Here is a 25,774-nt window from a genome sequence, read left to right on the forward strand (position 1 = left end):
CCCTCCCTCCTCCTGGCCGCAGGGGAAGTTCTTCAGGTGCACCGACTTGTCCAAGATGACAGAGGAGGAGTGCAGGTACACGGGGCAGGGAGCACGGCAGGAGGGTCACGGGGCAGGGAGCACAGCCGGACGGTCACAGGGCAGGCAGCACGGCAGGACGGTCACGGGGCAGACAGCACGGCAGGACGGTCACAGGGCAGGGGACTGTGTGTTGGTGAATGATGGCCCTTCAAGCTGGAAACTGGGGAAGCTCAGCCTTTAAGCCTAGGAGGGATACTCACAGAGACCCCTTTCCTCGGGCTCGCCCAGCAGTGTCCCCTTGGGTCCCAGATCCGGAACTTCATTTCTCCTGCACACTCCCCACCCAGGGCCCAGAGGATGTGGGTGGGGCAAGGCAGCCCAGCCGTGCCCTGTGGAGTGACTGGGCCTCTCTGCCACAGGGGCTACTACTACGTGTACAAGGACGGGGACCCCACACAGATAGAGCTGCATCACCGCGAGTGGGTACACAGCGACTTCCACTTCGACAATGTGCTCTCAGCCATGATGTCCCTCTTCACGGTCTCCACCTTCGAGGGATGGCCTCAGTGAGTGAGGGCTGGGGCCTAGGTCCCTCATGGGCATGGTCAGGTAGGACCAGGCAGCCAGCCTGCCCTTCTGCAGCCCCCATGGTGCCACTGCTACCTCTGGCAGGTGCCCAACAAACCCACCAACTCTCTGATGGTTTGATGGTATGTTGACTGGTCACTCCAAAGTAGGCCTGACCAGGGGGCTCTGACAAAATGCACGCAGTCCCCCATAGGTGTATGCCTCTCTGCCCACAGGGCAGATTGTTAATATTGATTGATTAGGGATAGATGGGGCAACCTCTGGAAAGGCAGGGCCATTCCAGGATTGGGTCTGGTCTTTCCTGGCCCCGTCCTAACTCCAGTCCCATAACTTGACTGTTGAGAAGGCTCTCTTGGCTCTCCACAGCCAGTGGGATAAAGCCCATCCTTCTCGGCCTGACTCTCTGCCTTGTTACCCCGCCCAGCCTGTCCCCTCTTCTCTGCCCACACCCAGGCTGCTGTACAAGGCCATAGACTCCACTGAGGAGGACGTGGGTCCCATCTACAACAACCGTGTGGAGATGGCCATCTTCTTCATCATCTACATCATCCTCATTGCCTTCTTCATGATGAACATCTTCGTGGGCTTTGTCATCGTCACCTTCCAGGAGCAGGGAGAGACTGAGTACAAGAACTGTGAGCTGAACAAGAACCAGGTGCCTGGGCTGCCTGCCAGAGGTGGAGGGCAGAGCTCCAGCAGGCCTCCTGCTGGCCCGAGCCCTAGGTTCAGCCAAGGAAGAGAGGCCTGAGGGTGACCCTAGAACCTGCATTTGATGCCAAGCCCTAGCCTCCATGCACCCTACCCTATCTCCAACCTGAAGCAATACAAGTTGGTAGAGTGGGTCTTCTCGTGGAACCTCATGATGCCCAGAGAAAGGAAGCCCTTCAGACCCCCAGGCTAGTCTACAGCACCCATGGGAATGGGCTGTGATAACTCAAGGGGAACCCAAGAGCCCAACGGGATTCTTCCCCTAAACGGTTCAGAGTCCTCAGCCACAGCCCCTGGCCACAGCTGCTCCTGACTTGCCCGTCAATCCCGTGGATGTGGGTGTGGAGAGGGAGGGAGGGGCCTCTTGGTGCTGACCTGTCCTGTTGTATGTGTCGCAGCGCCAATGTGTACAGTATGCCCTGAAGGCCCGCCCACTGAGGTGCTACATTCCCAAAAACCCATACCAGTACCAGGTGTGGTACATTGTCACCTCCTCCTACTTTGAATACCTGATGTTTGCCCTCATCATGCTCAACACCATCTGCCTCGGCATGCAGGTAAGGGCTCCCCAGGAGACAAATGTCTGATCAGACTGGGACCTGGGCCTTGGGTAGGGCAGGGTGAATAGGGCAGGATAGCCAGGATTTCCCCCAGTAGACATTTCCTGTGCACTGTGTGCTGAGGTGCTACGTGGAATACAGAAGTGAACTGCGCACAGGCCTTGTCACCAGGCACTTATGGTTTATTAAGGAGGTAATTCAAGCATAAAAATAGTATGGTAATTCTGCAAACAGGAGATAGCTACCACAGAAGGAGGAGAAAGTATGGGAAGTAGAAAGTGCTTTCTCTGTTTTTCTTCTGCTGTTGCAAATCTGGATGGTTGAGTTGGCTGGAATCTTGGCTCTGGTCCCAAGAAAAATGGGTTTAGTATTTGCAAAGCAGATGTCTCTCTTGGGAGTTGAGCACCCTTTATAGACAATATCGTAATTAGCAGGATCATTATCAAGCCTTGATTCAGCATCTGATTCCTTAAGCCCTGTATAAATAGGATGGTGCAACTAGGCTCCCTGCTCCTAGAAGCCCAAGACACACCCAGTGATAAGAACACTCACTGCTGGGTCACGGTGATATGGAAAGACAATCACTGAGCCAAGAGGCCCAGCTCGCAGAGGATCATCAGCACTGGCTTGTGTTTGGGGCTGAGTCAGGCAGTAGAATTGGGCAGTCCTGCCAAGGCAGGGCAGGGTGGAGGCAGCCATTGGATCCTCCCAAACTACCTGGAAGGTTTTGTGGAAGAGGTAGAATTTCATCCACTTTCTAATAAAAGGGTAAGAGAACCCTGGGAAAACTTACAAGGAAGTAGATTTAAGGAGGGTCATAGTGGTAGGTGACAGGGGCCTCACCATCATGCCTCATCGTCACTGGGGGCGGTGTGCAGACACAGTAAGCTTGGTGAGCTCTCAGCTTCCCACTAGTAGCCAGTGATAACACGGACTATGGAATCCAGGGGTCTTCCTTCCCAGTCCTGTACCCAAATGACTAAACAGAACCTGTCACAGCGCCCTGCCTGGATGACCTGCCACCCTGGTCCTCCCAGAGCAGATATGTAAATGAGCTCTGGCCTTGCAGCCCTGCATGTAAATGAACGCACTCTGCAGGACGTGGAATTGGAGCCCCTCCCCTCCTGTGTTACCTCTTTTGTGGTGGTGGGGTAGGGGGAGGGTGTTCATAAAATTTGGCAGAACTCAGGGGATTGCTAAAGCAGCTTCTAGTTTTCTGGGCTAAAACAAAGTGAGCAGGGGGCCCAAGAAAGGGTTGGGGGCTGCCCAGGAAGAGGCAGGGGCTCTGGGAATGCAATCTACGGGGTGGGCAAACCCAGCCCCCCAACCCACTGCTCCTGTGTCGCCTCCACAGCACTACAACCAGTCAGAGCAGATGAACCACATCTCAGACATCCTCAATGTGGCCTTCACTATCATCTTCACCCTGGAGATGATCCTCAAGCTCATGGCCTTCAAGGCCAGGGTGAGTGTGGGGGCTGCAGGGCCAGATGAGAGGCTGGGGCTGGGGGGTGGGACCTTCCAGTGGAACATCCACCCCCATCCCTCATCCTATCAGGGCTCCTTTGACCAGCACTTCTGCTCCCAACTTGCTCACCCCTTTGCCCACTTCCACCTTCGGACACAGGGCAGGCAAATCTTCATGCGGCCAGAATTGACCAATGACAGAAAGACTCTGGGAGCCTCTTCCTTTGAGCCTCTCTTACATTCTCACCTGCCCTGAAGTTTCTGAAGAACAGGCCCAGGGCTGGGGGAAAATCTTGCCTTGTCTCTTTGGTTCTCAAGTCCATTCCCATGGTTCCCAGCACAGCCCTGTCAGTTCTGCACTGTCAAGCCCCAGATAGGATGTTCAGTGGGGTTCAGGGGATGAAAGAGATCTCTATCTGGACCAGGACCCCAAATCCTGAGTTCCCAACAATTCTCCCCTCCCCCCAACCACTCTACTTTTTGCTCTGGAGAAAGAGAACTAAAGAGCAAAGGGGAGAGGAGTGTTGGAGTGGGGGAGCCCACTGGAGCACCAGTGGGAGGTGGAGTCATGGGCACCCCACCTTGGCCCAACCCGCAGCTCTGCATTAGCTCGGGTGGGACACTGTCCTCTGCTAGCAGCCAGAGCTCCTTCCTCCCAAAGCTCACCACCTCCCTTTCCCATCCTTTTCCTTCCCAGGGCTACTTTGGAGACCCCTGGAATGTGTTTGACTTCCTGATTGTCATTGGCAGCATCATTGATGTCATCCTCAGCGAGATCGACGTGAGTATCAGGCAGGCAGAGCCATCACTAGGATTGGGTCCAAGAGCATGTGTTCGGTCCACAGATATTTGTGGGGTGCCCACTGTGTGCGCAACATGGAACCCCAGGCGTTAAAAAGATGGAATGACAAGTCGTGGCTTCTGCCCTCAAGGGACTATCATCCTGCTGGGCAAAGAGATAACTCAGATACCAGGGGACACAATGGGTGTACCTACTACACTATCAAAGGCAAGAGCTGTAATGGAAAGGAAAGCCGTCTCTGGGTGGGGTGGTCAGAGAAGGCTTCATGGAGGTGGTGCCATCTGACTGAAGGAAAGGGAGGTGGTGACTGGAGTTGGAGAGGAGAGCAGGCAGCTCAGGCAGGGCTACTGTAGGAGAGGCACAGAGCAGGAAATGCAAAGAAGGTTCAGGGCATGCTGAGTGGTCCAGTTTATCGGAAGCATAAGAACATGCAGAGAAGAGAACAGAGAGGGCAAGGCTGGAGAGCTAAACAGTGAGAGTGGGCTTCAGCTTTATGGAGCAGGCAGTGGGAAGTCACTAAAGGTTTTTAAACAGGGCAGTGGGAGGATTAGAGTCCTTCTTCTTTTTTTAAAAATATGTTTTTGGAATATAGAGATGGGGTCTCCCCGTGTTGCCCAGGCTGGTCTCCAAGTCCTGGGCTCAAGTGATTCACCTGCCTCAGCCTCCCAAAGTGCTGAGATTACAGGTGTGAGCCACCGCGCTGAGCCCTTAGAGCCCTGCTTCTAAAAAGCTGACCTGGAGATGAGCAACAGGAAGTGAGAATGACTAAAATTAAGAGACCCAGTTAGAAGACTCACTCATTTATTTCTCAAATATGTGCTGAGTACCTCTCATGTGCCAGGCATGGTTCTTGCTGCCTGAGATACAGCAGTGAACAAAATTGTGGAACAAACTGGCAATAAATAAATCAATCTCTACTATGACAGGTATGACAAGTACATAGTATTATACAGATACATAAAGGGAGTTAGAGGCTTAGAGTGGAAGAGAATGGGAGGATGGTGTCCATATGACACTGGAGCAGAGGCCTGAAGAAAGCAAGGGCATGAGCCATGCCAGAACGGGGACCAGAATGTTGGCAGAACAGGACAGCAGTGCAAAGGCCCTGCAGCAGGATGGTGCTTGCTGAGTTTGAGGAAGAGCAGGAGGCCCTTGTAGCTGGAGGAGAGAGTGGTGGAGATGACGTAAGAGAGAGAAGGCAGGGGCCAGATCATCTAGGCCCTTGAACGCCACGGTTATCATCTTGGATTTTATTCTGAGGGAGACGAGAGCCCTTTGGAGGGTTTAAGTGTGAACAGACTTTAGATCTAAAACAATCACTGTGGCTGCTGTGTTACAAACAAACTAAACTGTAGGGGACACAAGGGCTGACCCAGAGAGAGCAGTCAGGGGGTTCCCACAGTGATCCAGGTGAGAGGCGATGGGGGCCGGGGCTGGCTGTGGAGGCTGTGAGAAGGGGTCAGTGTCTGGATCTATTTTGAAGGTTGAGCTGACAGGAAGGCTCCCAGGATCTGGACCAAGGGGATGAGACCTTGGAGGTGGAATGAGAAACAGCAGCAGGACATGCCTTATGAGGGGGATGAAAGGAGCAGGGAGGCAGTTTCAGCCAGAGAGGTCCACATTCAAGACCTTAGAAGCCGAGCCCTCCAGAGGCTGCCTTGCCGAGGGTCTGCAGCTGAAGGTTGCTGCAACGAAGGAGGGTGGAGAAGATCCGAGAGTTGGAGGCCAAAATCAAAAAATAGTTGCCCAAGTGGCATCCTGGGAGGGACACAGTGGAAGAGAGAGAAGGACGAGCATTCTTCTTTCTGAGCCATGGTGGGATGTCACCCAAGGGCTGGCTGATCTGGCCATGAGGGATCCCAGCAGGGAACTGGCCCTAAAGCTAGGGGCTCACCCATGCATAGGGCTTTCTTCTGAACTGCCCCCTGCTCAACAGAAAGCCCTTAGGCTGTGCTGGCCTGTGGGGTGAACCTTAGGGTGAGTTGGGGATGGGGGTGGAAGGATCAGCACTGGAGATGCCTGAGGTGGGGTGTGGGTGAAAGGAATGGCTGAGGAAAAGTCTGGAGTCTCTGAGGAAGGAGCCCTCAGCTGAGGCTGAGCTCTGGCAGGGAGTGGGGACTTGGCTGTCACACTGGCTGTCTGATGTGCTAGGGGAGGGCCAGGGTGGGAACCATGTTCACCCTCCATGCACAGAACAGACGGTGACAGACAACCCCATCTGCTCAGATCCCCTGGGGGCGCTGAGCTAGCAAGGGGCAGGGTGGGCTCTGAGCAAAACCAGTGTGTGTGTGTGTGTGTGTGTGTGTGTGTGTGTCTGTCTGTCTGTCTGTGTGTGTTGTGTATTTCCATCCACACTCAGTTTTTGCTGGGAAATAGTATCCCAAAAGCCTCCATGGTTTGACAGCAGCACTTCTCACCAGCACAGCCAGAACAGAGAAATCTAAACAGCCAAAATAAACAGCCCAAACTAAAAATAGTTACTTCTTAAAATTTGAGGTCTGTGTAGCGGAAGCCTGGATATATCAAAACAATGTCTTTGGTGGTGGAAGCCAGGAGTGTGTCACTGGTTTTCATTTGATTTTTAGCAGATGTCCCTTACCAGTAGTGTTTGCTTAAAGTCACGTGAAGATTGATTTACATACCTGATGTACAAACCAGGGAAAGGGCTAGGGGAGCACATTGGTTAGAAATTTCTGCAAGGACAGAAATGGTCTGCCCTGTCCAATAGAGTAGCCACTAGCCACACATGTCTACTTGTCACTGGAAAGGTGGCTAGAGGAACTGAGGAACCGAATTTCTGGTTTTATTCAATTTTCACTGTAATTCAAATAGTCACATGTGGCTAATGGCTACCGTATTGGATAGCACAGGTATAGAACACTGGTCATCATCTTTGCTTGCATATGAGAATCACCTGGGGTGCATTTAAACTTCTGAAGCCAGGCCCCATCCCCTAGACCTAAGTGGAGACCCAGCAAAGGTATATGTGTTTTTCGAGTTCTTCAGGTGATTCTGACATGCATCCAGGGTGGAGAACCAGTGGTTCAGGGAAAATCTGCCCCAGGAAAAATCTGTTGTTTAATGGGAATACCAGTATGCCAGGGATCAGTCTACCTGTGGATAATTGGAAGATAAAACAATGACTTCTTTTGACCCAGGGCTGCAGAACAAGGGCTTCTCATGAAATGTGGCCCAAGGGACTAACAGGAAGAAATTGCTCCCACACACCTACCCACCTGCTCTTTAAAAGCCTGAATACTGAGATAGAAGCCTTGGTCCCAGGTCCAGTCCTGGGCAGAGAGACATCTGCTGTGGGGATCTCAGACTCCCCCAGAAGAGCTGTGCCCCTGGGAGATGGGACTTCCACAGGGGCCCGGACCCTGGCCTCAGGGCACTACGGATGTGAATCCATTTACAATGAGCAGGCATTTTCCAATGCGCCCTCATTAGGGACGTCCCCATCATCACATAACCCTAACACATAAGAAAAACCCAAACCCTTGCCACTGGTAGCTGCATCTCCAAAATGAGAAGGGACCTGTCTGTGTCCAGCCTTCCCTCCCCTTCTTATTTCCTTGTCCCCCGCCTCTTGCCTCACAGTTCCCACAGAGCTTCAGTCCTCACTCCCACCCACCCCGCCCCTGATTGACAGCCATGTGGGGCCTTTAGCCCCTGCCTCTTTTTCTCTTTAACTCTTCTGTGTGTCTGTCCTTTCTGACACATCTCTTCACCTCCCTCCCACGTGTCCCTCCTCCTCTCTCTCCTCTCCTTCCCCTCCCTTCGTCTCTTTTCTCCACAGACTTTCCTGGCCTCCAGCGGGGGACTGTATTGCCTGGGTGGAGGCTGCGGGAACATTGTAATTTCAGGCTGCACGAGCCTGCCTGGCACGCTCACCAGCTCCTGCCCTGCCACTTGCATGCATGGGCCTGGCTGCGTGGATTGCATGGGGTGGATCAGCACTCAGGGCTCCCTCCCCAGGGCAGGCCCCGCCGAGGACCCAGGCTAGGCTCGGGTGGGGGCAGAGGCTCTGCAGTCAAGTGTGCATGGATACAGCGGCTTCCTCAGAGCCCTGGGAGATGGAGTGCGGGTTCTCTCTGGCACCCTCTGTGCAGATGGAAATACAGTCCAGAGAGAACTGTGATCGCTGGCAAAGGACCTTAGTGACAGTTCATTGAGCACAAGGCCTTTGAGGACACAGGAAGCAGGGCAGGGACAGCTCTCCCCTTCCAGAGTATTTTGTGTGTCTAAGGCTGGCACAAGATTAGAGGCTTGCCTGGCTTAGAACAGCGGCGTGCGGGATGGGAGTGATGGGGAGTAGCCACATTGAGTTTGTGGCAATAGAGCAGCCAAGCTTTGGGAAATCTTTGCACTGGGAGGATGCCAGGGGAGGGGCCCTAGGAGGGCCACCAGGGTCCTCGACTCAGTGGCAGCTTGAGGAGATTGTGAGATGTGCAGCAGGTCCCAGTGGGCAGGCAGTGGGCCTGGGTGCAGCCACACCCCGGGGCAAATCCCCGCCACTGCTCCCGAGCGTGGGCTTCACCATGCTGCCTGGTGCCCCACGTCCTCTTCCCTGCCTCCCAGCTGAACAGCCCCAGAACCCTGCGCCCAAAGATGGTCCCAAACTAGTGGACGGCAGGGGCCAGAGGTGGGGCTGGAGCTCCTCCCTGCCACAAACATCTCCCCAACACACACAGTGCACCTCCCTCCCTGCCCTGCCCCTTACCCCTCTGAGGTGCTGCCCCCAGACTGACCTCTGGGGCTGCTGCCCCGCAGGACCCAGATGAGAGTGCCCGCATCTCCAGCGCCTTCTTCCGCCTGTTCCGTGTCATGAGGCTGATCAAGCTGCTGAGCCGGGCAGAGGGAGTGCGCACCCTCCTGTGGACGTTCATCAAGTCCTTCCAGGTGCAACAGGGACCCTGGAAACTGCACGTACCTGGGGAGGCCACTAGGGACATCTGCCTCAGCCCAGGGTGGGCCCCAGGGGAGCCCAGGGCAAGGCAGAGCCCTGGGGAGCTAACGGAGGGCAGGGCTGCAGACACACAGTGGAGCCCTAAGACACTGACTGGCGCTCCCGCTCGCCCTGCAGGCCCTACCCTACGTGGCTCTGCTCATCGTCATGCTCTTCTTCATCTACGCTGTCATCGGCATGCAGGTGAGAGGCAGGCGGGCCCAGGCCAAAGCATGGATCTTGGCCAAGTTAGAGGGGGCATCAGTGGACCCTGAGGAGCCTGAGCAGAACGCAGGCTGGACCCTCTGCCCTCCCTGCCTTGCTCGTGAGAAAGAAGGAGGGGCAACCTCCCTGATCGTGGATGGCTGGAGTGTCAGATGCTTGGATGCCAGCCAGGGGAAACCTGGGCATGTGGGTGGACAGCAGGGACCAGACTGTGTCTCTAAGACCCGACTGGAGGCCTGGGTGGCCTCTGTCTACCCTCCCCTGAGAGCCCTTCCCCCACACATTGACTCACGGGGTCTGCTTGCTGCTGGGAAAACGGGTCTACCCTCCTATTTTTCTTTGGCTTGCTGGGAAGAACTTTACCTGACCTAGAAAATAATCCCATTTTTTTTGGCTTCAGGTCTGATGTGGCCTGTAATGAAAGGAATTTTGGGGATGTAGGGGCGAAGGTAGGGGTCAGGCAGGAGAAGGCAGTGGGGGATAAGCTGAGGGGACACTTTAATCTAGGTTCCACAGTCAGGGCCCTTTGTGACTTGCAGATGTTTGGGAAGATCGCCTTGGTGGATGGGACCCAAATAAACCGGAACAACAACTTCCAGACCTTCCCACAAGCTGTGCTACTGCTCTTCAGGCACGAGTCTCCTGCCACCCCCACCCCCGCCCCACTGACCAGTCCAGCCTTTGCTCTGTTCTAATGTGCACTGGAGCCAGGGCTGGCTTCATGGGTGTGTGACCTGTGCAGCCACACGGGGTCCTACACTCAGAAGGGTCCCCTGCTTGGTTGCATGCTCTGCTGTCACTGCCTTGAAGATATTCATCGTTTTGGAAAAAGTGGCCCCACAGCTTTATTTTGCACTGGGCTCCTCCACTGAGTGAAGTGCTGCGTTTTCCTCCCATCTCATCCCCATGAAGCAAGAGACAGAGGTCAAATATCTTCTCCCGGACATTTGCCCTCGTCGCTCCAGGAGCATGAGCAGGAATGCAGGGAAAGGCAGAGCAAAGCGCCAGATGGGGTGGGGGGCGCTGCCACAGGTAGGGCGCAGGGGCCTATGCTTGGCCAAGGCACAGGAGCTAGAGCTTGGATTGCATCCGAGGATCCTAGGCTGCAGGCCTGCTGGGTGTGCAGGAGCCAGGTGGGAGAGGTGAGCTTCCTGGCCCACAGTGGAATGCTCTACTGAGACCAGACAAGGCCTAGGGACACCCACACCCAGGGCCCCTTCTTGGCACAGCCTGTCGAAGGCTCCGTGAGGTCACAGCAGCCTGGAGCCCTTATGGCCCGTGAAAAGGAGACCGCCACCTCACCATGTGCAGGCGGAGATTCCCACCTCACCCCTGGCTCTGCACCTCAACTCCAAACCTGAGGCCACCCTGCACTGCCTGCTCTAGGAAGGAAGGGAGCTAGCTGAAATGAGACAGTTATTAGACACAAAGGCGTGGGAAGTTATGCAGTCTGGCTGAATGTGACTAGGGGAGACACTTCTTCCCAGCTGGAGAGGTGGAGGGAGGTTTTCTACAGAGTAGGCGGTAGCAGTTACTGGAAAAATGCAAACATGTCATGCATATGCACCTCGGATGCATTGAGATTCTTCACTCGACAGTGACACATCCACAAGATGTGAAATCTAAAGGCTGCTTTTGTGACTCAGCCAGAGTGGGTGGCAGTTGAATTCAGCCAATTGGGTGCAACTATGGGGTTACCTCAGAGAGTGGAATCAGTTAACCTCTTTGAGGCCTCTGTGACATCTGACCCTGCCTTGCTTTAGTCAGAACTGTGCGTCCCTCTAGTAACTTGAATCATAGATTGATTTTGCCCTCTTCTCTAAAGTTTAGCTCCTGCTTGTAACACCCCATGAGGGCTGCAGCACAGAGGGGAAACTGAGGCCCAGCTCACACTGAGCTACATGGTGAACATGAAGATCTGACCTCCTTACCTCTGGACAGCAGCCCTAGTTTGCTCATCTGCCCACATTCTGCTCCCACCTTGCTGCCAGCCTTCTGAGGGGCCCGGCAGGAGCAGATAGGTGACGGGAGCCTCTCCTGTCCTCTAGGTGTGCAACAGGTGAGGCCTGGCAGGAGATCCTACTGGCCTGCAGCTATGGGAAGCTGTGTGACCCAGAGTCGGACTATGCCCCAGGGGAGGAGTACACATGTGGCACCAACTTTGCATACTACTACTTCATCAGCTTCTACATGCTCTGTGCCTTCCTGGTGAGACGCTGAGGGCCTGCAAGGCAGGGAGAGGGCTTTGATAAGCTGAGGCATGGGAGAGCCTGCCTGTCCCTTCCTGGCCAGCTTCCACCTCTCCTGGGATTCATCTCGGGGACACAGGAGGCTCTAGTTAGGTTGTCCCCCGTTCTGGTCATCCTGAGTGTGGCTTTGTTTCCTGGGTGCTTTTTCATACTCCAGAATGGTTGCCAAAAGTTCTTACTTTTTTTGTTGTTTTGGTTAGCACTCATCAAAAGGAATTAAGCAAGGCCAGAGGGCACTGTCTGTGCAAGAGCACAGAGACATGACAGAGCATTGCTGCGTGTGATGTGGGTGGTTCAGAAGGGCTAGAACCAAGGGCATAGGTAGTGAGAAGTTGTGGGCCAGTGGACACCTCCCGGCTCCCCCACCCTAATCCTGTACCACCTGCCTTTCTGTGTTGGGACCCCTTGGTTCTTCTCTTGTAGGTCATCAACCTCTTTGTGGCTGTCATCATGGACAATTTTGACTACCTCACCCGGGACTGGTCCATCCTGGGCCCTCATCACCTGGATGAGTTCAAGGCCATCTGGGCAGAGTATGACCCAGAGGCTAAGTGAGTCCAATCTGTAGGCTCTGTGCTGGGCCCTCCATCCTAGACCCTTCCTACCGTCTCACAGGGAGTCACTCTCCAGTTTATTCAGTATGCGTGGGCTTCTCCTTCCCCCTTCATTTATCTGAGGTCTCAGATCAGAGAATCTGAGTCTCTCCGGGTTGGAAGGAATCCTACAGCTTTCCAGGGTGGAAACACCTTGACTTTATTGAGAAATGGTCATCCAGCTCCTGCTTGAACACTCCTAGGAGTAGGAAGCTCTATACCTCACCAGATACTCTAGACCCCAAATCAAAGTGCGGTCCTCTGACCAGCAGAATCTGAGCTTGATTAAAATGCAGAGTCCCAGGCCCCTCCCAGACTGACTGAGTCTAACTCTTGCATTGCTCTGAACCTGAGCCTTGGGACATTCGTATGCATTTAAAGCTTGGAGAGCACAGCTCTCTCACTTTCCTTCCCAATAGGAAATAGGCATCTCCCGATGGTCTCAGTCTCAGATGAGGAAACTGAGGTTCAGAGAGGTTAAGTAAGTTGCCCCAGGCCATGCAACTAGTAAGAGATGGTGCCAAGATTCAATGCAGGTCTGTTTGGTGCCTTTAGCAACCATGCTTTAAAGTGGCTCCATCAGCAGGAGCCAAACCTACTTGCCTCTACCAGCCACCCACAAGTCCTCACTCAGCCCTCTGGAGACAGGCGGGAAATGTTTCATCTCTTTTTCATCGCCCATCAAAGAAAAGAGGAAGCCAGTAGGACCTTCCAAAATGATTTTTCTCAGGCAACATTCACAAGCTGCTCTTGCCACACTTGTCTTTTGATCTGACCTCCCTGATTGTTCTGTTTTATGTGTATTCTGGGAGTCATGGTGCCAATGAAAATGTGGTTTCCAGCTCTGGACCAGCCTCTGGAAGTGGGCTTCCACCTCCCTTGATCTATACCCACTACTTCTATTAATATAGCCCAAGAGCCCCTATTAACTTGACCAAAACCTAAGAAAGGTCCTGATGGGGAAAATGAGGTCTGGATTCCAGACCTGGAGATCCCATATCTGAGGGAATGCCCCAAAAGAGAGAGCCTATTTTGGGGTACCCATTTTGTAGACAACAGTTAATCCTAACATTGTCTCTTCTTTTACAAGGGAGCTGGGCTCCCACTTCCTAAACACAGTTGGAAAATAAGGAAATACTCCCCTGTTTCCTGGCTTTCTTTCCCTTTGCCCATCCTCTGAGCAAAAAGGTTCCGGCGGCAGAGGAGGGTACCAGGTACACAAGTCTGTGTGTCCTCCTGCAGGGGGAGAATCAAACACCTGGACGTGGTGACCCTGCTGAGAAGGATTCAGCCTCCTCTGGGCTTTGGGAAGTTCTGCCCACATCGGGTAGCTTGTAAGGTAACCAGAGCTGCCAGGGATGGGTAGCCCCAGGGAGGGGAAGAGTCACTGAGGCACAGGGAAGCCGGTGAGGACCTGACGGAGTAAAGCATTTTAGAGCCGGGATCTCCTGGGTCCCCAAGTTCCTCCAGGAGGACCTGAAGTCTCGGCAATGTCACCCAACTCATCATTCTGTCCCCTCATAAAGGATGTCCTAGTCAGCTGACACCCCCAGCCCTCATGTCCCATCCCCTCCCGGCCCACAGACCGGGTGAGGATGACTTGCCAAGCTTGGCCTGGTCCCAGCTCAGCAGCAAGCCACTGCCTCTCCCTGCACAGCGGCTGGTGGGCATGAACATGCCCCTGAACAGCGACGGCACAGTCACCTTCAATGCCACACTCTTCGCCCTGGTCCGCACAGCACTCAAGATCAAGACAGAAGGTGAGAGGGCCTTCCAATGTGAGTCCCCACCTTTCTCCCAGAGGCTGTTTCTGGCACAGATTCTCAGAGCTCAAGATTGCTCTCAAGAACTGTGGGAAGAAGTAGAGGGAGGACCCCAGGCCGTGGGCACAAAGTCCCCATGCCCCTCAGGGCTCAGAGGGAGCCTGAGGGTTTTCTGCAGGGCAAAGATCATCAAGGGTGTGTTCCCACACTCCTCAGCTGTGTCTGGGGGCCAGAGAAGGGCCAGTGCGAGCACAGGGGTCGGGGTGCCCTGCAGTTTGGCTGCGAGCAGGAGCAGAGGAGGTTCTCAGGCAGCACTGGGCAGGCTGACGGGAGTCCACATTCGACTCCACTAAACCTGCAGGTCCTCACCTGCTGGGAAGGCAGGCATGGTGGGAGCAGGGGAAGGAATCAGGGTGGGGTCTCAGTATTGTCTCTGAGCCCTTGCTCAGGGCTCCCACTGTATCAAGCTCAAGTCTCCAGCTGTATCAGGTCCATCCCCACACGCGGACCACTCCAGGAGTCTGAGACAACCTCAGGGTAAGCTTCATTAGGATGGCAAGATGAGGAAGGCCAGGAGTCAGGAAGGAGCCGGTTAGAACTGCAGCAAGTCTGCCTGGGGGTATTTGGGACAGACCACAGTGCCTGGGGAATTGAAAGATTTTGGAAGAAGAGCAGGAGATGACAACCTGTAAAATCAACCACTCTGGGCACTGGAAGCCAAGGCCTGTGGGGAGAAAGTACATGACCCAAGAGTTGGGCTGCCTCAGGGGGACAGTGATGCCCTCCCACCATTGCCAGTACCCAGCAAGGCAGCTGCCACAAAACTCAGCCAATGTTTCTTAGTAAATGACTGGCTGTCTCAGAGGTTCAGAAAGAACTGGGTGGCCTTGTCAAGTGCAGTTGGTGTGATCTGGATAACTTTTGCCTTTCTCCTGCTCCAGGTAACTTTGAGCAGGCCAACGAGGAGCTGAGGGCCATCATCAAGAAGATCTGGAAGAGAACCAGCATGAAGCTCTTGGACCAGGTCATCCCTCCAATAGGAGGTAGGTGCTACTTTGGGGGACCAGAGTCCAGAAGCAGCCAAGGAATGGGAATGGGGAGCTTCTCCAAGGAGCCCCATGGGAATCTGAGAGTGGACCAGATCCTCCATAAATGCCTTAGGTAGATCCCACGGGCATCCAGCCTCAGGATGGAAAGTGCCCAGTGACCAAGTCAGCAAGACAAGGGATTGCTCACATGCCCGGGCCTGGCTACAGCTGGCTCCCACTCTGAATCCAGTGTCAGATTCCCACCAGCCCTCAGGGCATCTCTTGTTGGCTCCTCTGCAGATGATGAGGTGACAGTGGGGAAGTTCTACGCCACATTCCTCATCCAGGAGCACTTCCGGAAGTTCATGAAACGCCAGGAGGAGTATTATGGCTATCGGCCCAAGAAGGACATTGTACAGATCCAGGTAAGCCCAATCCAGGTACGTTCCAAGTGGCTCCCCCACTGAGCCAGGTCTGCAGACTCTAGTTATCCTTCCATGTCCTTGAGGGGCCAATGATGGAGACACAGAGGGAAAAAGGAAGCCCAGAAGAGTGAAAAAATGTCAAGACAGTTCTGGATAGTCCACGATTGAAGATGTTTCAACCTCAAAAAAAGAACCGGGGCACTTCATCTCTGGGTGATAGGACCAAAGAAAATAGGATTCGTTTGAAGGAGAGACAAGTTAGATAAGAACAGTGGTCTCTAGGCCAGGCGCAGTGGCTCACACCTATAATCCCAGCAGTTTGGGAGGCCAAGGTGGGCAGGTCACTTGAGGTCGGGAGTTCAAGACCAGCCTGGCCAACACGGTGAAACCCCATCTCTACCAAAAATACAAAAATTAGTTGGGTGTGGTGGCATGTGCCCAGCTACTCAGGAGGCTGAGGCATGAGAATCGCTTGACCATGGAAGCAGAGGTTGCAGTGAACTGAGATTGAGACACTGAACCTCAGCCTGGGCAACAGAGTAAGACTGTGTCTCAAAAGAAAAAAAAAAGAACAGTTCTCTCTAAAGAAAGGCAATCCTTGAAGGGCTCTTAAAATGTTCCATTGGGTATGGGTCCAGGTGTGGCGGCTCACACCTGTAATCCCAGCACTTTGGGAGGCCAAGAAGGGCAGATCACTTGAGGTCAGGAGTTTGAGACCAGCCTGGGCAAGATGGTGGAACCCCATCTCTACTAAAAATACAAAATTAGCTGGGCATGGTGGCATACGCTTGTAATCCCAGCTATTTGGGAGGTTGAGGCGGGAGGATCACTGGAACCCGGGAGGCAGAGGTTGCAGTGAGGCAAGATTGCACCACTGCACTCTAGCAAGGGTGACAGAGTAAGACTCCATCTCAAAAGATAAATAAATAAATACATAAATAAATAATAAATATGTCCCATTGGGTATGAAAAGAAAACTTTAGAACTTTTTGTTTTATCTTATCTGGTTTTATTTCTATTTTTATGTTCATTGTAATGCACATAATTTATAAACCCCCCAATACACATGCATTTGAGCTGTGCTCAAAAATTTATTTCAATGGCTATTTTTATTTTGAAATAATCTCATACTTTTAAAAAGTTGCAAGTATAATATAAAACCTTTTTTTTTTCTGAACCATTTGAGAGTAACTCCAAAATGATGTTCCATCATCCAAAACTTTTTTGAGACAGAGTCTCGCTCTGTCACCCAGGCTGGAGTGCAGAGGCATGATCTTGGCTCACTGCAACCTCTGCCTCCTGGGTTCAAGCCATTCTCATGCCTCAGCTTCCTGAGTAGCTGGGATTACAGGCACACACCACCACACCAGGCTACTTTTTGTATTTTTAGTAGAGATGGGATTTCGCTATGCTGGCCAGGCTGGTCTCGAACTCCTGACCTCAAGTGATCTGCCTGCCTCGGCTTCTCAAAGTGCTGGGATTACAGACGTGAGTCACCATGCCAGGCTAATACATTACTACATTCTAATCCTCAGACCCCATTCAAATTTGCTGTCCCAATAAATGTCCTTTATAGCAAAAGGATCCAATCCAGAATTACACAGTGCATTGAGTTGCCTTATCTCTTTAATCTCTTCCATCTGGAAGAGTTCATCAGTCTTTCCCTGACACAATCTTGACACTTTTGAAGACTGCAGGTCAGTGTGTCCCTCAATTGGGGTTTGTCTGATTACTAGGACATGCATCTTGGATAAGAATGCCACAGAAATGATGCTGTGTTCTCATTACAAGCTATTAGGTGACACCAGTCTTGACTTGTCCCATTAGTGGTGATATTAACTTTGATCAACTATATATATATGACATATCCAATCAATAAAGATCACTAATCTAGAAGACTGTATTGAGTAGGAACACTTCTCAACCTGGAAGCCTGGGAAGGGCATGAAATTTCCACCCATGGGGTCAAGAGATGACTCAATGGGAACAATTAAGGTGTGGGCTATCCCAGAGGCCAGAGCAGGACCTGGTGGCCTCTCAGGTACCTGAGACATTCAATAACCCAAGAGGGAGAGTGCGGCCTAGGCTGGGGCTTTGGGAGAGCCCTGGGTACAGTGATAAGAAACAAGTAAGCCACAGGAAGTGGTTCTAGCCAGGCACGGTGGCTCATGCCTGTAATCCCAGCACTTTGGGAGGCCAAGTGGGTGGATCACAAGGTCAGGAGTTTGAGACCAGCCTAGCCAACATGGTGAAACCCCATCTCTACTAAAAATACAAGCATTAGCAGGGCATGGTGGCACATGCCTGTAATCCCAGCTACTCAGGAGGCTGAGGCAGGAGAATCACTTGAACCTGGGAGGCGGAGGTTGCAGTGAGCTCAGATTGTGCCACTGCACTCCAACCTGGGCAACAGAGCGTGCTTCTGGTCTCCTCTCCTGGGCTGGAGAGATAACTGAGTCCCTTCGTCATCCCCAGGCAGGACTTCGGACCATTGAGGAAGAGGCAGCCCCCGAGATCCGTCGCACCGTCTCAGGAGACCTGGCTGCTGAGGAGGAGCTGGAGAGAGCCATGGTGGAGGCTGCAATGGAAGAGGGAATATTCCGGGTGAGGGAGACCCAGGAGCACCCCTAGTGGTCTAGACACCATGAGTGGCAGTGTCTCACAGAGAGGAGGGCCGGGAGCCCAGCCACACGAGAGGGGGACATGGGAGCTGAAGATACCCCTCTCCATCTCTCCACTTCACCACCCACCTCTCCTGGGACCCAGAATCAATGACCTGATCTACTAGAGGTGTCAAATGCAACACACTCTTTCCTGCCTTTCCCTACCAAATCTCACCCCTTCCCTTTCCTCCCCACAAACCCTAGGCAACGACCCATCTCCCAGAGGCCCTCCAGGATCAAACGCCCTGCCGGCCTCCACTGAGGCCAGTCCTCCATCCTTAGCTCTGTCTAGTGTTTCTTGTAACACTTTATTGCTGGAAGGTCTTTAATGACACCTAGTTAGGTCTTTTTGGGTTATTCATGAGGAAATAGTGGCCCACAGAGATCATGTGAAATGTCCAATATCACCTAGTAAATCAGTTTCAGAGAGGGGACTAGAACCCAGTGCTGCAGACTCCCGATTCAGCCCTCTCTCCCCTACACCACACTTCTCTTCTGTGTGCCTGTGTCCCCTATATACCTCCTTAGGTGTGTGCTGTCTTCTCCATCAAATGAAGAACTTTCTAAGGTTGGGAATTCCCTTCTTTTGATCTCACCACTCGGTCCATCCTCCTTTGGCCTTATAAGATTTGTCTCCCAATACTATTGTTTGTTCCCAATACCACTGTCCCAGAGTGACAGCTCCCCATGCCCTCCCTGCCGTCATCACCTAGTCACTGCTCTTCTCCTTGCCCCTAGAGGACTGGAGGCCTGTTTGGCCAGGTGGACAACTTCCTGGAAAGGACCAACTCCCTGCCCCCCGTCATGGCCAATCAGAGACCCCTCCAGTTTGCCGAGATAGAGATGGAAGAGATGGAGTCACCTGTCTTCTTGGAGGACTTCCCACAAGATCCACGCACCAACCCCCTGGCTCGTGCCAATATCAACAACGCCAACGCCAATATCGCCTATGGCAACAGCAACCATAGCAACAGCCAGGTGTTTTCCAGGTAGTGGCAGGCCACTGCCATCCCTGGGTGTAGAAGTACTGGGAGGACAATGTTAGCAGGTTCCAGGTTGGATTGGAAGAGGGTACGCCAAATTTGTATGGTGTCTTTTGCTTGCCTTTTTGCCCCAATCCATCCTGAACCTTAATGTAAGAGGCCAACCTGGACGGCAGAGGCTTCTTTGGCCAGCAGGGGGAAGCCTCACATCACGTCAGTATTGGCCCCAATGCTGAGAGGTTCTTTTATTCCGTCGGCTTCAGCGAGTCTAGCAGCTGAGACATATTGAACACACGATAGGTTAGGAGAGGATCTTCGGTGGTAGCACATACCACAAAAGACTGTGGACGATAAGGTTCCATCACTGGATTTAGGTTCCAAGGAGATCCCGCTGTGCTGGGCGGCTCCCATCTCACCAACCTTAGGCTGTAGACTAAATATAATCTGTGATTACGTAAGTGTCATGAAAAACAGCAGGATGAGGGGGAGAGCTTCTCAGCAATCATAACTTAGGGGCTAGGCTCAGGCAGAGCTTCTGTTCTAGACAGGAGGTCAGCTGATTGGAGGCCTCTTCGGCCTGGAAAGGCTAAGTCCCAGGCCTCAGGAATAAGCAGGACAGGGCAGCAGCCAGGCCCTTCTCATGGCCAGGGCTGCCTGCACCCCTTCCAGTCACAGACCCCTTAAATTTAGCCCACAAGCCTTGAAGGGTGCATGCACCTTTTTGGGTCACCATGGTGCAAGATGACGTGGAAATACAGAAGCATCAGCCCTGGGCCCTGCCCTGAAGGGGGTTGTAGTCTTGTTTGATATGTTATGTGATATGATTGGGACCAAATAATCACAGAGGCAGGGCGTGGTGGCTCATGCCTGTAATCCCAGCATTTTGGGAGGCCTAGGCAGGTGGATCACTTGAGGTCAGAAGTTCGAGACCAGCCTGGCCAACATGGTGAAACCCCGTCTCTACTAAAAACACACAAAAAATTAGTCAGGTGTGGTGGTGCATGCCTGAAATCTCAGCTACTCAGGAGGCTGAGGCAGAAGAATCTCTTAAACTCAAGAGGTGGAGGTTGCAGGAAGCCATTTGTGCTACTGCACTCCAGCCTGGGTGACAGAACAAGACTCTGTCTCAAAAAAACAAAACAAAACAAAACAAACAAACAAAAAACATGAAATAATAACAGAGATTTAGTGTCCTGAGAGTGTAGAGGGGGTATGGATCACCATGGGCTGGAAAGTCCTAGAATGATTCTCAGCGTTGGCTGTACATTAGATAATCCAGGGAGCTTCTGCAAATCCCAATGCCTGGGCCTCACCACAGATGTTGGCTGTGGGACACAGCCACCACTCACCTTTGAGCTCCTCAGGTGATCCTATGTGTGGCCGAGATGGAGAAGCAGGGTTCCAGAGGCTGGGAGGCTGCAGCTGGGCCTTGGAAGATGAACAGAATGTAGAAAGAGTAGAGGGAGCAACTGAGCAAAGGAGTGGAGTCAGGAATGCACTGGACTCCTTCCTCCGAGAGAATCAGGGCTGGCTGGGGCACAGTGGTGGCAGCGTCAGCCCTAGAGTCACGGCTACTACACTAGGTTGGCCTTGTACAGGCTCTGAGGGAAACGGATGTTTGGGGCCAGAGAGGCAGGGATGCCAAGAGAGCTAGCAGCCTTCTCTGGTTCACCCAGCCTTGCTTCCATTTCAGTGTCCACTATGAAAGGGAGTTCCCAGAAGAGACAGAGACGCCTGCTACCAGAGGACGAGCCCTTGGCCAACCCTGCAGGGCCCTGGGTCAGTCCCTTCTGTGCATCTAAGAAGCTTGAGTCTTCTCCCAGAGGAGTCCGGGAAGCCCCACTCTTTTCTTAGAGTCTGGGAACTTGGCTGGGAGGGCTGGCTTGGGAGCCTGTTACAATGGCAATCATCTGGGCCCTGGAATGAGAAAACCATCAGGACCAGCTACTTGTCCAGGTGGGGAAGCAGGGCACCATCTAGGTGGCTGAGTGAGGTGGAAGGGGGAAAGCCCGTGCATGCTAAAGGGCCCTCTGCAGGCCTCCCAGGAAACTCCCCCAGCCCCCAACACCATCCCCAGCGCAGGAGTCCCCACACTGCCCCAGGTCCCTGGAAGGGCAGCCCCTGGACACACTGACGTCTTGACTCTGGGGCCCTTCTGCAAATTATCTTGTAGTCTAGTATGTCCTAGACTGCTGTGTGACAGTAGGAGCCCCAGGGATGCTGGGGGCTAGTGGCAATAAGGATACTGCTGTGTTCCCCAACACACATTCACTTTAATGTGCACACACCCAGGGACCACAGAGGACCAGCTTGGCCAGAGACTCTGGCCCTTATCCCCTCTCCCAAACCTTCAAGAACAGCGACCAGGGCCAGTAAAGTTGGGGCAGCCCTGCCTGGCCTGGAGTTGATTGGGCCTCATCATGTGTCCACCCTCTAAGACACCTTCTGCAGCCCTGGGAATCTCAGAGCACTCACAGAGTGTGGCTAGCCGGCCAAGCGAGCCTCTGTTGATTCGGGGCTCCTGGCAGGAGTCAGCAGCCCCTCTTATCCTTGTCCCTTCTTGCCCACAGGACCCCACAGCAAACCCTGTGTGGAGATGCTGAAGGGACTGCTGACCCAGAGGGCAATGCCAAGAGGCCAGGCACTTCCTGCCCCCTGCCAGGTAACAGTGGCAGAGGCCTGGGAGCAAACTCCATACAGAAAGCTTGACTGGCCTGATACTTGAAGTGGGATCATGTCAGGGGAAGGCTGTGGCAGCAATGTGTCCAATAGTGCAGAAGGGATGGGATCCCTCCATCCTCCCCTTTCTGTGGATCCTGGTTGAGCTGCCTTCAGATGATCTGGAATTTTGCTCATTGGTGAACTCCAGCACCCCCGTGGGGGTCTTTGCTTTTGTGCATTTGGAACAGCGCCCCAGGGTGGAGTCCCCCATGCCTGAGGACAGAAAGAGCTCCACATCAGGGTCTCTGCATGAGACGCCCCACAGCAGGAGCGCTGGGGAGAATACTTCCAGGTGCTCAGCACCAGCTACAGCCCTGCTGATCCAAGAGGTGAGCCGGGGGCTGGGTCACAGCAGTGACTGCATTGAGTGGTGGCCCTGTGATGGCCTGGCATGGAGAGAGGGTAGGGCCAACAGAGGCAGGTCCCCAAAGGTGGATCCCCAGGAAGACCCCACCCAGCCTACTCTCTTCCCTGCAGGCTCTGGTTCGAGGGGGCCTGGGCACCTTGGCGGCTGATGCAAACTTCATCATGGCAACAGGCCAGGCCCTGGCAGATGCCTGCCAAATGGAACCAGAGGAAGTGGAGGTCATGGCAGAGCTACTGAAAGGACGAGAGGCCCCAGAAGGCATGGCCAGCTCCCTGGGATGCCTGAACCTCAGGTCCTCCCTGAGCAGCCTCGACCAGCACCAGGGCTCCCAGGAGACCCTTATTCCTCCCAGGCTGTGATGCCCACACAGCATCAGCATGGGCTTAGAGCTGGCATGACCAATGGGGGTGGGGAGGTTGCTGGGGTGGAGAAGGGCTAGCCCACCACAGCAGCCTCCCTCCCTCTCAGCAGCTAGATGCATGACCTGAGGCGGGGTGGTCAGGAACCACCTCAAAAAGTGCAGAGGAAGTAGCTGGACAGGCCCTGCCCCTCACCAGCAAGAGGCATGATTGGATGGAGCTTCTAATGTCATTCAGAAAGGCCTGGTCAGTGCCTGTGTCTGTCTGGCCTAGGGCCACTCCCATCTGCAGGACATTAAAATTTCCAGGCCTGTGACACTGGCAACTGGCCTCTGCTTGTCCAGTTTTTTGGATTCTTCTACACTCGTGTTTCTCCCTCCCCTAGTCCCTTCCCCAGGAACCCTGCCCATGGGCTTGGGAGACTGGGCTGTGGAGAAAGACAGAGGGGCCATCTGGATTATTTTTCTGCATGAGGCAGAGAGGGACCTGTTGTGGGTTCTCCTGAAGTCCACAGCCAAGTCCACTGACTGGGACCAAGCAGCCCCAGAAAGGACTGGTGGCCTCAGAAGCAGCCGCACACCCTATGTCACACCATGGCCAAACATCTTCAAAGCTACGACCGTGTTGCATTGGTCAGAGTCCACTGCCAACACAGGCTTTCGGAGCCCTCAACTGCCCCCTGTTTATTGACTTGAATATCAAAGATCTACATTCTCCAGGGCTCCTCTTAGCCACGCCAAGTAACGATGAGTAACAGTAGCTACTATTTACCAAGTGCCTCCTGCGTGCCACCTACACACCTGCTCTCACACCAGGGGCTGCAATACATTATGTTTACAAAGCACCTTCATGTACAATATTCATTTTATTGCCACCACAACTGTGCAAAGTAGGTGTGAAATCCAAGTTAAAGATGAAGCAATGGAGGCATGGAGAGGTGATGGGACAGCCCTGGGGTGCACAGCCAGAGGCGAGGTCAGGACTCTGCGCTGGGCCCTCCGTGTCCCCACAGCATCCTTCCACCTTCACTGGACTCTTTGCTCTTCTCGCCATTCCGTCATTAAGCCTGTGCCAAGTGCCTGCTCTGTGGCTGTTGCTGTGGAAACCACACTGGCCTCCCCGTGCAGCCTCCTGGCGAACCCCCAGTCAGCTTCTGGGCTCAGCTGGCCCTGGGGTATCAGTCATGCAGGGCAGGGACGCTCACACTCTCAATGCACTGTACGTCCCTGCCCCCAGTCTCAGCAGGGCCCCAGTGCTTCCTAGTCCCTGTCAGTGCAGCAATCTCAACGCCCTTCTCTCCTCAAACCCCAACACCAGCAGCTAGCTTTGCTCCCTTCTCCACAAAAAAATAGAAGCTACCAGAAGGTTTCTCCCTCAGATCCTGTCCCCACACTGATGAACCCCCCTGTTTTTGCTGTCTCATTCTCCTCCTTCCCTTCTGACCCAGAGGAAGCCAGTTCTCTCCTGCCAGCTGCTCGGATTCTACCCCAGCCCTTATCCCCTCTCTCTGCCTCTCCACAGGCCTCTTCTAGCTGCATGGAACACATTCCAGGTGCCTCCCTCTTAGCAGCCTGACCCTGCAGCCATCCTATTTCCCTATTTCTGTCTCCCTCTCTGTTTTTCCATTCATCCATCCATCCATCCATCATCCATCCATCATCCATCCATCCATCATCTATGATCCATCTTTTTTTTTTAGACAGAGTCTCACTCTGGCACCCAGGCTAGAGTGCAGTGGCATGAACTCAGCTCACTGCAACCTCCATCTTTTGGGTTCAAGTGATTCTCCTCCCTCAGCTTCCCGAGTAGCTGGGACTACAGGTGTGTGCCACCATGCCCAGCTAATTTTTGTATTTTTAGTAGAAACTGTGTTTTGCCATGTTGGCCAGGCTAGTCTTGAACTCCTGACCTCAACTGATCCGCCCACCTCAGCCTCCCAAAGTGCTGGGATTACAGGCGTGAGCCACCACTCCTGACTGAGGGCCAAACATCTTACCTGGGTGGTCTCCTTGTCACATTTCTATTTCTCCTTCCATTCTCATTTCTCCTCTCTAGGCAATCTGCCTCTGCCCCACCCCTTCTCTGAAACCACGCTCACCAATGTCACTAACTATCTGGTTGCTAACCCAGTGGACTCTTACATCTTTACCTTACTTGACTTCTAGGCAGCATGAGGTACAATTTACCCCCCTCCCTGCCTGAAATTCCCCCCAAGTGTCAGATCTCCTGAATTTCCTCCTACCCTTCGTGTGTTCCAACTTGAAGCTCCCTTGGGAGTTCCCCCTTGGCCTGCCTACCTCTCGGGTAGACTCTGTCTCCTTGACCCTTTCTTCTCATATCATGTAGTACACATTCATATCTTAGTTGCATGTATGTGCCAGTAATTCCAAAATCCATATTTCTAGTCAAAATCTCCCCTAAACTCCAGGTCTCTGTATCCTGCTCCTCCCAGACAACTGTGCATAGATGTCTCACTTGTGCCTAATGCTCATCTTGTCCAGTGGTGGCCTCTTATTCTTTCCCCAAAGCCTGCTACTCCTCTGGTGTTGCTGGTCTCGGGGAAGCCCACTCCTTATTCAAACCAGAAGTCTGGGTGTTGTCCTGGATGCCTACCTCCCCCTCCCACCATGCCCCACACATTTGCCCTCCTAAGTATCTCTCACATCTGTCTCCCTTCCCTTCATCCTCACGGTCACTTTCCTGATCCGTTCAACCATCATCTCATGCTTTATCTATTGTGACAGCCTTTGAACGGGCCTCTAGCCTCCTCTTTTCTCTTCCTCCCCATCTGTCTCTGATATTTCTAAAAGGAAGAACCAGTCATCTTGTCTCCTTGCTGAAAACTTTTAAAGGCACCCCCAAAGCCCTCTGAATAGCGAGCAAAACCCTTGCCCGGGTTCACAAGCCTCTCCCAGATCAGACCCTGCCCAAGTCTCCTGCTCGTCCCACCCAGAGGGAGCTCTCACCTCTGAGCTCACGTGTACTGTTCTCTCTGGAAACGTCCTGAGCCCGCTACCTGACTGAGCTCTAGTCACCCTTTAAACCTCAGCTTTGCTATTACTTCCTGCAGAAGGCTTTCCCCGAACACCCCCAAACTCTCTGTAGCCTGGCCCAGAAATTCGGCCGCCGTCTCTCCTCCATTACAGTAGGGATCGTAACTGTGTTGTAACTGCCTGTTTATTTTGACCCCAGCCAGACACCAAGCTCCACAAAGCAGGAGCTGTGTCCACGTTGTTCACAGTTCTCTCTCCAGGGCTGAGCACTTTTCAACAGAGATTGCTGGCTCAATGTCGCTTGTTAAATA

General features: G+C 53.3%; 1 protein-coding gene across 1 annotated transcript in view; it reads left to right on the forward strand.

Moving 5' to 3' along the window:
• The window catches only part of CACNA1S (calcium voltage-gated channel subunit alpha1 S), a 73,114-nt gene extending 50,319 nt beyond the window's left edge, over nt 1–22,795 (forward strand). Inside the window, exons 23-44 of the mRNA XM_032136480.2 lie at nt 23–75; nt 441–587; nt 1,063–1,264; nt 1,716–1,874; nt 3,232–3,342; nt 4,042–4,125; nt 7,946–8,002; nt 8,920–9,048; nt 9,233–9,298; nt 9,859–9,950; nt 11,368–11,527; nt 11,992–12,119; nt 13,404–13,500; nt 13,819–13,921; nt 14,866–14,967; nt 15,253–15,377; nt 17,853–17,981; nt 18,779–19,029; nt 20,717–20,802; nt 21,594–21,685; nt 21,933–22,073; nt 22,222–22,795. Of these exons, the coding sequence (XP_031992371.1) occupies nt 23–75; nt 441–587; nt 1,063–1,264; nt 1,716–1,874; nt 3,232–3,342; nt 4,042–4,125; nt 7,946–8,002; nt 8,920–9,048; nt 9,233–9,298; nt 9,859–9,950; nt 11,368–11,527; nt 11,992–12,119; nt 13,404–13,500; nt 13,819–13,921; nt 14,866–14,967; nt 15,253–15,377; nt 17,853–17,981; nt 18,779–19,029; nt 20,717–20,802; nt 21,594–21,685; nt 21,933–22,073; nt 22,222–22,470 (2,763 nt within the window). The 3' untranslated portion in view covers nt 22,471–22,795. The remainder of the gene's footprint in view (nt 1–22; nt 76–440; nt 588–1,062; nt 1,265–1,715; nt 1,875–3,231; nt 3,343–4,041; nt 4,126–7,945; nt 8,003–8,919; nt 9,049–9,232; nt 9,299–9,858; nt 9,951–11,367; nt 11,528–11,991; nt 12,120–13,403; nt 13,501–13,818; nt 13,922–14,865; nt 14,968–15,252; nt 15,378–17,852; nt 17,982–18,778; nt 19,030–20,716; nt 20,803–21,593; nt 21,686–21,932; nt 22,074–22,221) is intronic.
• Nucleotides 22,796–25,774: the final 2,979 nt, after the last annotated feature.

This window comes from Hylobates moloch, unplaced genomic scaffold (genome assembly GCF_009828535.3).
Source record: "Hylobates moloch isolate HMO894 unplaced genomic scaffold, HMol_V3 SCAFFOLD_18, whole genome shotgun sequence".
NCBI lineage: Eukaryota > Metazoa > Chordata > Mammalia > Primates > Hylobatidae > Hylobates > Hylobates moloch.